This window comes from Gadus macrocephalus, chromosome 9 (genome assembly GCF_031168955.1).
Source record: "Gadus macrocephalus chromosome 9, ASM3116895v1".
Taxonomy (NCBI): Eukaryota; Metazoa; Chordata; class Actinopteri; order Gadiformes; family Gadidae; genus Gadus; species Gadus macrocephalus.
This window is the reverse complement of record NC_082390.1, coordinates 14,400,830-14,413,363: the sequence shown is the minus strand read 5'-3', so window position 1 is coordinate 14,413,363 and position 12,534 is coordinate 14,400,830. Positions and strand designations below refer to the sequence as shown.

The window sequence follows — 12,534 nt, the reverse complement described above, 5'->3', positions numbered from 1 at the left end:
AACACATAAGGGGTAACACTGTCGTTTTTTGATTGGTCGTTATGAAAAAAAACATAATGGAAATAATAGAAATACACACATACATTATAATGTCAGGTATATCCTGTTTTTTGATGAATGATTATTGAGTATTATCATCGCCTCAGTGGTGCAGTGGTGTGCACTCTGCCCTAACCCCCTGGAGACCGGGGTTCAAGTGTGGTTGATGTCCTCTGTTGAGAGACTCTTATTTCTATTTCATGCGAATTATAAAGTCAAGTATAACCATTGTGATTTCGGTGTCTTGATTGTGCATTGATAAGTTCGGAGGTTAACACTCTAAACAGCTTAGGTTCGGATCCCCGCAAAAACATCGACAGGGGTACCACTGTCTTATTTTATTGGTCAACATGGAAAAAACATGAGGGGTAACTCTGTCGTTTTTTTATTGGTCGTAATGAAAAAAAAACATAAGGGGTAACACTGTTGTTTTTTATTGGTCGTCATGAAAAAAAACATAGGGGGTAACATTGTTGTTTTTTATTGGTCGTCATGAAAAAAAACATAAGGGGTAACACTGTTGTTTTTCTTTGGTCGTCATGAAAAAAACATAAGGGGTAACACTGTTGTTTTTTATTGGTCGTCATGAAAAAAAACATAAGGGGTAACACTGTTGTTTTTTTATTGGTCATCATGAAAAAAAACATAAGGGGTAACTGTCGTTTTTTATCGGCCGTCATGAAATAAACATAAGGGGTAACACTGTCGATATTTATCAAATAAAACATCGGGGGTAACACGGTTGTTTTTCTTTGGTCGTCATGAAAAAAACCATAAGGGGTAACACTGTCGTTTTTATCAAATGAAACATAAGGGGCAACACTGTTGTTTTTTATTGGTCGTAATGAAAAAAAACATAAGGGGTAACACTGTTGTTTTTTTATTGGTCGTAATGAAAAAAAAACATAAGGGGTAACACTGTTGTTTTTTATTGGTCGTCTTGAAAAAAACATAAGGGGTAACACTGTCGTTTTTTATTGGTCGTCATGAAAAAAAACACAAGGGGTAACACTGTCGTTTTTATCAAATGAAACATAAGGGGCAACACTGTTGTTTTTTATTGGTCGTAATGAAAAAAAACATAAGGGGTAACACTGTTGTTTTTCTTTGGTCATCATGAAAAACACATAAGGGGTAACACTGTCGTTTTTTATTGGTCGTCATGAAAAAAAACATAAGGGTTAACACTGTTGTTTTTTATTGGTCGTAATGAAAAAAAACATAAGGGGTAACACTGTTGTCTTTATCAAATAAAATATAAGGGGTAACACTGTCATTTTTTATTGGTCGTCATGAAAAAAAACACAAGGGGTAACATTGTCGTTTTTATCAAATGAAACATAAGGGGTAACACTGTTGTTTTTTATTGGTTGTAATGAAAAAAAACATAGGGGGTAACACTGATGGTTTTCTTTGGTCGTCATGAAAAAAAGCACAAGGGGTAACACTGTCGTTTTTTATTGGTCGTCATGAAAATAAACATAAGGGGTAACACTGTCGTTTTTTATTGGTCGTCATGAAAAAAAACATAAGGGGTTACACTGTCGTTTTTTATCGGCCGTCATGAAATAAATATAAGGGGTAACACTGTCGATTTTTATCAAATAAAACATAGGGGGTGACACTGTTGTTTTTCTTTGGTCGTCATGAAAAAAAACACAAGGGGTAACACTGTCGTTTTTATCAAATGAAACATGAGGGGTAACACTGTCATTTTTATCAAATGAAACATAAGGGGTAACATTGTCGTTTTTTATCGGTCGTCATTAAAAAAACCTAAGGGGTAACACTGTCGATATTTATCAATTAAAACATAGGGGACAGTGTTTCATTTGATAACACTGTCGTTTTTATCAAATGAAAAATGAGGGGTGACACTGTCGTTTTTTATTGGTCTTCATGAAAAAAAACATAAGGGGTAACACTGTCGATATTTATCAAATAAAACATAGATGGTAACACCGTTGTTTTTCTTTGGTTGCCATGAAAAAAAACACTGTCGTTTTTTATTGGTCGTCATGAAAAAAACCATAAGGGGTAACACTGTTGTTTTTTATTGGTCGTCATGAAAAAAAACACAAGGGGTAACACTGTCGATATTTATCAAATAAAACATAGGGGGTGACACTGTCGTTTTTTATTGGTCTTCATGAAAAAAACATAAGGGGTAACACTGTTGTTTTTTATTGGTCGTCATGAAAAAAAACACACGGGGTAACACTGTTGTTTTTCTTTGGTCGTCATGAAAAAAAACACAAGGGGTAACACTGTCGTTTTTATCAAATGAAACATGAGGGGTAACACTGTTGTTTTTATCAAATGAAACATGAGGGTGTGACACTGTCGTTTTTTATTGGTCTTCATGAAAAAAACATAAGGGGTAGCACTGTTTTTTTTTATTGGTCGTCATGAAAAAAAACATAAGGGGTAACACTGTTGTTTTTTATTGGTCGTCATGAAAAAAAACATAATAACTTGTTTTTTATTGGTCGTCATGAAAAGAAACATAAGGGGTAACTCTGTCGTTTTTATCGGCCGTCATGAAATAAACATAAGGGGTAACACTGTTGTTTTTTATTGGTCGTCATGAAAAAAAACATAGGGTGTAACACTGTTGTTTTTTATTGGTCGTCATGAAAAAAAACATAAGGTGTAACACTGTTGTTTTTTATTGGTCGTCATGAAAAAAAACATAAGGTGAATCACTGTTGTTTTTTATTGGTCGTCATGAAAAAAAACATAATAACTTGTTTTTTATTGGTCGTCATGAAAAAAAACATAAGGGGTAACACTGTCGTTTTTATCAAATGAAACATAAGGGGCAACACTGTTGTTTTTTATTGGTCGTAATGAAAAAAAACATAAGGGGTAACACTGTTGTTTTTTTATTGGTCATCATGAAAAAAAACATAAGGGGTAACACTGTTGTTTTTCTTTGGTCATCATGAAAAACACATAAGGGGTAACACTGTCGTTTTTTATTGGTCGTCATGAAAAAAAACAAGGGTTAACACTGTTGTTTTTTATTGGTCGTAATGAAAAAAAACATAAGGGGTAACACTGTTGTCTTTATCAAATAAAATATAAGGGGTAACACTGTCGTTTTTTATTGGTCGTCATGAAAAAAAACACAAGGGGTAACATTGTCGTTTTTATCAAATGAAACATAAGGGGTAACACTGTTGTTTTTTATTGGTTGTAATGAAAAAAAACATAGGGGGTAACACTGATGGTTTTCTTTGGTCGTCATGAAAAAAAGCACAAGGGGTAACACTGTCGGTTTTTATTGGTCGTCATGAAAATAAACATGAGGGGTAACACTGTCGTTTTTTATTGGTCGTCATGAAAAAAAACATAAGGGGTTACACTGTCGTTTTTTATTGGTCGTCATGAAAAAAAACACACGGGGTAACACTGTTGTTTTTCTTTGGTCGTCATGAAAAAAAACACAAGGGGTAACACTGTCGTTTTTATCAAATGAAACATGAGGGGTAACACTGTTGTTTTTATCAAATGAAACATGAGGGTGTGACACTGTCGTTTTTTATTGGTCTTCATGAAAAAAACATAAGGGGTAGCACTGTTTTTTTTTATTGGTCGTCATGAAAAATAACATAAGGGGTAACACTGTTGTTTTTTATTGGTCGTCATGAAAAAAAACATAATAACTTGTTTTTTATTGGTCGTCATGAAAAGAAACATAAGGGGTAACTCTGTCGTTTTTATCGGCCGTCATGAAATAAACATAAGGGGTAACACTGTTGTTTTTTATTGGTCGTCATGAAAAAAAACATAGGGTGTAACACTGTTGTTTTTTATTGGTCGTCATGAAAAAAAACATAAGGTGTAACACTGTTGTTTTTTATTGGTCATCATGAAAAAAAACATAAGGTGAATCACTGTTGTTTTTTATTGGTCGTCATGAAAAAAAACATAATAACTTGTTTTTTATTGGTCGTCATGAAAAAAAACATAAGGGGTAACACTGTCGTTTTTATCAAATGAAACATAAGGGGCAACACTGTTGTTTTTTATTGGTCGTAATGAAAAAAAACATAAGGGGTAACACTGTTGTTTTTTTATTGGTCATCATGGAAAAAAACATAAGGGGTAACACTGTTGTTTTTCTTTGGTCATCATGAAAAACACATAAGGGGTAACACTGTCGTTTTTTATTGGTCGTCATGAAAAAAAACATAAGGGTTAACACTGTTGTTTTTTATTGGTCGTAATGAAAAAAAACATAAGGGGTAACACTGTTGTCTTTATCAAATAAAATATAAGGGGTAACACTGTCGTTTTTTATTGGTCGTCATGAAAAAAAACACAAGGGGTAACATTGTCGTTTTTATCAAATGAAACATAAGGGGTAACACTGTTGTTTTTTATTGGTTGTAATGAAAAAAAACATAGGGGGTAACACTGATGGTTTTCTTTGGTCGTCATGAAAAAAAGCACAAGGGGTAACACTGTCGGTTTTTATTGGTCGTCATGAAAATAAACATGAGGGGTAACACTGTCGTTTTTTATTGGTCGTCATGAAAAAAAACATAAGGGGTTACACTGTCGTTTTTTATCGGCCGTCATGAAATAAATATAAGGGGTAACACTGTCGATTTTTATCAAATAAAACATAGGGGGTGACACTGTTGTTTTTCTTTGGTCGTCATGAAAAAAAACACAAGGGGTAACACTGTCGTTTTTATCAAATGAAACATGAGGGGTAACACTGTCATTTTTATCAAATGAAACATAAGGGGTAACATTGTCGTTTTTTATCGGTCGTCATTAAAAAAACCTAAGGGGTAACACTGTCGATATTTATCAATTAAAACGTAGGGGACAGTGTTTCATTTGATAACACTGTCGTTTTTATCAAATGAAAAATGAGGGGTGACACTGTCGTTTTTTATTGGTCTTCATGAAAAAAAACATAAGGGGTAACACTGTCGATATTTATCAAATAAAACATAGATGGTAACACCGTTGTTTTTCTTTGGTTGCCATGAAAAAAAACACTGTTGTTTTTTATTGGTCGTCATGAAAAAAACCATAAGGGGTAACACTGTTGTTTTTTATTGGTCGTCATGAAAAAAAACACAAGGGGTAACACTGTCGATATTTATCAAATAAAACATAGGGGGTGACACTGTCGTTTTTTATTGGTCTTCATGAAAAAAACATAAGGGGTAACACTGTTGTTTTTTATTGGTCGTCATGAAAAAAAACACACGGGGTAACACTGTTGTTTTTCTTTGGTCGTCATGAAAAAAAACACAAGGGGTAACACTGTCGTTTTTATCAAATGAAACATGAGGGGTAACACTGTCGTTTTTATCAAATGAAACATGAGGGTGTGACACTGTCGTTTTTTATTGGTCTTCATGAAAAAAACATAAGGGGTAGCACTGTTTTTTTTTTATTGGTCGTCATGAAAAAAAACATAAGGGGTAACACTGTTGTTTTTTATTGGTCGTCATGAAAAAAAACATAATAACTTGTTTTTTATTGGTCGTCATGAAAAGAAACATAAGGGGTAACTCTGTCGTTTTTATTGGTCGTCATGAAAATAAACATAAGGGGTAACACTGTCGTTTTTTATTGGTCGTCATGAAAAAAAACATAAGGGGTTACACTGTCGTTTTTTATCGGCCGTCATGAAATAAATATAAGGGGTAACACTGTCGATTTTTATCAAATAAAACATAGGGGGTGACACTGTTGTTTTTCTTTGGTCGTCATGAAAAAAAACACAAGGGGTAACACTGTCGTTTTTATCAAATGAAACATGAGGGGTAACACTGTCATTTTTATCAAATGAAACATAAGGGGTAACATTGTCGTTTTTTATCGGTCGTCATTAAAAAAACCTAAGGGGTAACACTGTCGATATTTATCAATTAAAACATAGGGGACAGTGTTTCATTTGATAACACTGTCGTTTTTATCAAATGAAAAATGAGGGGTGACACTGTCGTTTTTTATTGGTCTTCATGAAAAAAAACATAAGGGGTAACACTGTCGATATTTATCAAATAAAACATAGATGGTAACACCGTTGTTTTTCTTTGGTTGCCATGAAAAAAAACACTGTCGTTTTTTATTGGTCGTCATGAAAAAAACCATAAGGGGTAACACTGTTGTTTTTTATTGGTCGTCATGAAAAAAAACACAAGGGGTAACACTGTCGATATTTATCAAATAAAACATAGGGGGTGACACTGTCGTTTTTTATTGGTCTTCATGAAAAAAACATAAGGGGTAACACTGTTGTTTTTTATTGGTCGTCATGAAAAAAAACACACGGGGTAACACTGTTGTTTTTCTTTGGTCGTCATGAAAAAAAACACAAGGGGTAACACTGTCGTTTTTATCAAATGAAACATGAGGGGTAACACTGTCGTTTTTATCAAATGAAACATGAGGGTGTGACACTGTCGTTTTTTATTGGTCTTCATGAAAAAAACATAAGGGGTAGCACTGTTTTTTTTTATTGGTCGTCATGAAAAAAAACATAAGGGGTAACACTGTTGTTTTTTATTGGTCGTCATGAAAAAAAACATAATAACTTGTTTTTTATTGGTCGTCATGAAAAGAAACATAAGGGGTAACTCTGTCGTTTTTATCGGCCGTCATGAAATAAACATAAGGGGTAACACTGTTGTTTTTTATTGGTCGTCATGAAAAAAAACATAGGGTGTAACACTGTTGTTTTTTATTGGTCGTCATGAAAAAAAACATAAGGTGTAACACTGTTGTTTTTTATTGGTCGTCATGAAAAAAAACATAAGGTGAATCACTGTTGTTTTTTATTGGTCGTCATGAAAAAAAACATAATAACTTGTTTTTTATTGGTCGTCATGAAAAAAAACATAAGGGGTAACCCTGTCGTTTTTATCGGCCGTCATGAAATAAACATAAGGGGTAACACTGTCGATATTTATCAAATAAAACATAGATGGTAACACCGTTGTTTTTCTTTGGTCGCCATGAAAAAACCATAAGGGGTATTACCGTTGTTTTTTATTGGTCGTCATGAAAAAAAAAACACAAGGGGTAACACTGTTGTTTTTTATTGGTCGTCATGAAAAAAAACATAGGGTGTAACACTGTTGTTTTTTATTGGTCGTCATGAAAAAAAACATAAGGTGTAACACTGTTGTTTTTTTTTGGTCGTCATGAAAAAAAACATAAGGTGAATCACTGTTGTTTTTTATTGGTCGTCATGAAAAAAAACATAATAACTTGTTTTTTATTGGTCGTCATGAAAAAAAACATAAGGGGTAACCCTGTCGTTTTTATCGGCCGTCATGAAATAAAACTTAGGGGTAACACTGTCGATATTTATCAAATAAAACATAGATGGTAACACCGTTGTTTTTCTTTGGTCGCCATGAAAAAACCATAAGGGGTATTACCGTTGTTTTTTATTGGTCGTCATGAAAAAAAACACAAGGGGTAACACTGTCGATATTTATCAAATAAAACATAGATGGTAACACCGTTGTTTTTCTTTGGTCGCCATGAAAAAAAAAACACAAGGGGTAACACTGTTGTTTTTTATTGATCCTCTGGGAAAAAAAACATAGGGTGTAACACTGTTGTTTTTTATTGGTCGTCATGAAAAAAAACATAAGGTGAATCACTGTTGTTTTTTATTGGTCGTCATGAAAAAAAACATAATAACTTGTTTTTTATTGGTCGTCATGAAAAAAAACATAAGGGGTAACCCTGTCGTTTTTATCGGCCGTCATGAAATAAACATAAGTGGTAACACTGTCGATATTTATCAAATAAAACATAGATGGTAACACCGTTGTTTTTCTTTGGTCGCCATGAAAAAACCATAAGGGGTATTACTGTTGTTTTTTATTGGTCGTCATGAAAAAAAACACAAGGGGTAACACTGTCGATATTTATCAAATAAAACATAGATGGTAACACCGTTGTTTTTCTTTGGTCGCCATGAAAAAAAAAACACAAGGGGTAACACTGTTGTTTTTTATTGATCCTCTGGAAAAAAAACATAAGGTGTAACACTGTTGTTTTTCTTTGGTCGTCATGAAAAAAGCATAAGGGGTAACACTGTTGTTTTTTATTGGTCCTTTTATTTTTATTGGTTTTATTGTTCATTTGATAGATGATCTCAGTACATACTGAGAATAAAACAACAACCTTCCATTATGGATGAGGAATGGGCTAGTGCTTGGGCCTATGTGGCCCAAACCCACATCGAAGGATTTGGATAGAAAGTTAACGCTTAGGGCTTTTGGAAGCAAGGAAGAGCTGTTGTGAGAAACATATCCCAATGCCACTTTTTGAAAGAACAAGTAAACATTAAATCTATTCAAACGTTTTAAATCTGATATTAACATTTCTGCAGAGAATATATTTTTTTTAAAAGTTTTCAACTGAGGTGATCTGTGGCTGGAGGACGTGGCTTCAGGCACAGGTGTGGGGGTAACGTCAGGAAACAGATATCGGTGTCCGTTGGCAGCCCTTAGCGAGTCAGTAGTGGGAGTCCCTTCAAACTAGAGCCATTTGAGAGTGTCTCAGCTCCTCCCGTGTCTGGTCTAGCTGTAGCAGGTACTGGAAGCAAAGCATCATGGGAGTGGCAAAGGGTTAGATCGGTTGTGGGAGGCGGAGAGGGAGTTTCATTCTACAGCTGGTTAAGAAGCAAATTATTAGCCCGAAAACTGCCTGCAATACTTTAATTATCATCGTCCTGTAGAAATTATGAATTTGTTTTCTTTCATATTGTATCAAGCAAAACACATCCTTTAGATAAATTGCTTATTATTTATGTATATTTGACATTAAAATAAATGAAAACTAAAAAGTTCCCACACTAAAGTTTTCAATGAAACATCAGCAATATTTATTGAATGTATGTATAGTATTGATTTACTATGCATCAAATTGCAAGGTACCAACTGTCTTCATATGTGTAAATAAGTGAATGAGTGTTTAGAGGAAGGGGACACTTACTGTGAGGTTATTGATGCTGTTAGATAGGGCTTCTATTTCTAAAAGGGTTCCCGCCATCTGCAACACACACATGTGTTATTCTGAGTGCATTCTGAATTTAATATTAGGACCCTGTCAATCTCACAATATTAATAATAACACCAATGAAGGACACATCTGCCATATGCTCTGCAAACCCAGAACAAGGTATCATTAGTTTACCTTATTGGAGTCCTATTCAAACCCAGAACAAGGTATCATTAGTTTACCTTATTGGAGTCCTATTCAATCCAAGCACAGCGGTCTTATGTGAGAGGCTTGTGTGATGGCGTTGGGTGGTGGTGAGGGGGGAGCAGCCAGAGAGGGTACGGATGATAATGGAGGCAGAGTTAGTTGATGCAGGGTCCCCTGGTTGCATGCCAGGGGCATCTTGGCATGAGGTTGTTTAACAAAGCAGCACGCCACACGTGTTCCTGCTTCTCATGTTCTCTTAAGGAAGTGAACGGAATAACTTGATGAAGACTACCGGCATCAAGTTATTCATCACAAGGAGAAATAATTAGATGGCGAAATAACAAATCACTTACTTTGACCTGATGATCTGACATAATATACAATGCTAAACTTTATATGATTGCCACTTACTGAAAATATATTTAGGGAAGCCTTAAACCTTAAAGTCAATCCATATGCTCACGTAAATTGTGACCATACAGAATAGAGAAAAAAACACATTTATATATTTAAGTCAAAGGGGTAGGATATATATTTATTGATTTACATCTACCATTACCACAGGACAGCCTCTTTTATTGAAGGAGTATTTTTTTACCTATAAAAATACTATAACAATCAAATATGAAAATCAAAGTACAAAATAAATGTTTTCAGCTTACACACTGTGTCATATATCTGTTCCTCTCATTTATTTTGTGCTCACATAAATATTAAATAAAATCCCTCTTAAAAAAGTATGCAAATATTGCACGCGGCTCATTTCTTCAACTCTGTGTCCTAGTTCCACAATACAGAACTAGTTGGACAATACATTTGTTTAAAATGAACTCTGTGGCTGAATTACACACACAATTACAAAATAGATATAGCAAGGGTGCAGAGATAGGCAAGAACTATCAGCCCAACCCACATAGGTCATACAGAAATGGATGTCCAAAATGTAATCGTACATGAACGGGATTGTTAGAGTCTATGGAGACGCTCTACATCTACGTCGTTCACAGGTCACGACGGAGGGGGGGGGGGGGGGGGGGGGGGGGGGTCAGGGGGGGGGGGGGGGGGTCAGTCCAGGCTGGAGCAGGTCGGGTAGGAATGACTTTTGTTATGTTTGAGGTATGCAAGGTTTACAGTAAAGCCTTCACGGGAGGGAACCGTGTCTCTCATGATCAATCAAGGAAGGGGTTTCCCTTCGAAATAGAAAAGATGAGAGCAGATCCCAAGGCACAGGGTCGGCGGGGAGGGGAGGTCGGAGGGGTAGGTCGGGAACACCGGGAGGAGGCGCGCGAGGAATTGTCACGGCGGTATGATGGGATTAGAAGCAGAAGGTGGTAGCAGTGGTAGTGGTAGTGATGACGCCGTCTTAGTACTGTCAAGAGGGATTGGCGGGCTCGGTTGCGATGGCGCTCCGAGTGACGTGGCGACCGTCACCGTGGCGATGCCACAGGTCAACTGTCGCCGGGCCCCACCTGCTGGGCGGCGCGGGGGCCGGGCTCCCGGTCCAGGACGGGGCTGAGGCCCCGGGAGGCGGCGTAGGACGGCCCCGGGGACCCGTTGGCGGCGGGCCGGGAGACGGCGGAGGAGACGGAGGAGGTGACGGAGGAGGTGACGGAGGGGGCCATGGAGGAGGCCATGGAGGAGGCCGGGGGCATGGAGGCAGGCAGGGAGGAGTCCAGGGGGCAGATGTAGTCGGTGGAGTCGCCGGGACGTCGTCTCCTGAGGTGGGTCAGGTTGGAGAAGACCAGCTTCTTCGGCTGCAGCGAGGGGGACAGGGGGGGGGGGGACAGGGGGGGGGGGGACAGGGGGGGGGGCGGGGGACAGGGGGGGGGGGGGGGACAGGGGGGGGGCGGACAGGGGGGGGGGGGGACAGGGTGGGGCGGGGGTACATTGTTCATAAGCAGCCGTTGTGTCGTAGGGAAGAGTTTCACTTCCTAAAAGGAACAAGACGCGCGATCTGCACGTTCGTCTAGAATGATCCAGTCTAATGTATAAGAACAAAGAGATCCCGGTAGCCTTAGAGTCAGTGTCTAAAAGACTGTATTTTAGAGCATGTGGAATTTTTCTTTGTTCTACATATTGTACCTTCAACAGACACATCTATAATGTATATCTCTATGCAAAATATAACACATATCAACACATCTCAATTGCCAAAGCCATCATTGATTCAAAAAGGTTTTAAATCCTTTTTAATCCGGTGACATTGCCTTGGAGCTCTCTGCGGCGGGGTCCCTGCTGTCGCTCTCACCCTGATCTTGGCGGTGGTGCTGAGGGGGGTGTAGCCGGCGGCCCCCATGTACTCCCTCTTCTCCCGCTCCGCCTGCCCCCCCACCAGGCTGCCAAAGTTGGAGGCCAGGTGGCGTCGGAGGAGGGTCTTCTGGGGGGGGATGTTCAGCAGCAGGGCCAGCGTGTCCGAGGTGAACCGTGGCTCCAGGATCTCCACGGGGAGGGAAATGAAAACAGTCAGTCAGTCAGTCAGTCAGTCAGTCAGTCAGTCAGTCAGTCAGTCAGTCAGTCAGTCAGTGTGTGTGTGTGTGTGTGTGTGTCTGCATTGCTATGTGGAAACTAAATTATAGTTTATCTGGGGGCAAAGAGAGACACACACGCTAAACAGAAGTCAACAAGTTGACAATGCCTAGAAGGCAGAAGTGCTGGCATAGAGGTGTCCCACAACCTGACATGAACCTGAACCTGATATGAAGCCAGGATAATGGAAGACGTGCAGGTGTGTGTGTCGGTGTGTGCAGGTGTGTGTGCAGGTGTGTGTGCAGGTGTGTGTGTCGGTGTGCGTGTAGGTGTGTGTAGGTGTGTGTAGGTGTGCCTGTAGGTGTGCGTGTAGGTGTGTGTAGGTGTGCCTGTAGGTGTGTGTGTAGCTTTGTGTGCAGGTGTGTGTGTAGGTGTGTGAGTAGCTGTGTGTGCAGGTGTGTGTGTGCAGGTGTGTGTGTGCAGGTGTGTGTGTGTACTCACAATGAGGCCCCCGTGCACGCCGCTGCCCCTGAGGTTGGGGGCGTACTCCGCCAGGTCCACCGAGCGCAGCCACTCCATCACCCGGTGGTTGGACCACTGCACCACCTCACTGGGGGTAGGCTGGTTCTAACACACACGCGCACGCACACACACACACACACACACACACACACACACACACACACACACACACACACACACACACACACACACGCACACACACACACACACACACACACACACACACACACACACACACACACACACACACACACACACACACACACACACACACACACACACACACACACACACACACACATACAC

General features: G+C 38.8%; 1 protein-coding gene across 1 annotated transcript; it reads right to left on the bottom strand.

The window, feature by feature from the left end:
* Positions 1–9,754: 9,754 nt before the first annotated feature.
* Positions 9,755–12,424, bottom strand: LOC132464528 (liprin-beta-2-like). Its single transcript, XM_060060955.1, has 3 exons — positions 12,208–12,424; positions 11,489–11,677; positions 9,755–10,994 (listed from the first exon to the last, which is right to left on the bottom strand). Exons 1-3 carry the CDS (start codon positions 12,283–12,285, stop codon positions 10,689–10,691), a joined length of 573 nt encoding a protein of 190 aa, XP_059916938.1. The 5' UTR covers positions 12,286–12,424; the 3' UTR covers positions 9,755–10,688.
* Positions 12,425–12,534: the final 110 nt, after the last annotated feature.

What these genes read in the sequence shown, in the direction of transcription:
- LOC132464528 (XM_060060955.1), bottom strand. Translation starts at nt 12,285, where the DNA reads ATGGAGTGGCTGCGCTCGGTGGACCTGGCGGAGTACGCCCCCAACCTC. An exon ending in GCGTGCACGGGGGCCTCATT is followed by an intron (nt 11,678 to 12,207) that starts GTGAGTACACAC and finishes CTCCCCGTGGAG; the next exon opens with ATCCTGGAGCCACGGTTCAC. An exon ending in GCACCACCGCCAAGATCAGG is followed by an intron (nt 10,995 to 11,488) that starts GTGAGAGCGACA and finishes CCCTCGCTGCAG; the next exon opens with CCGAAGAAGCTGGTCTTCTC.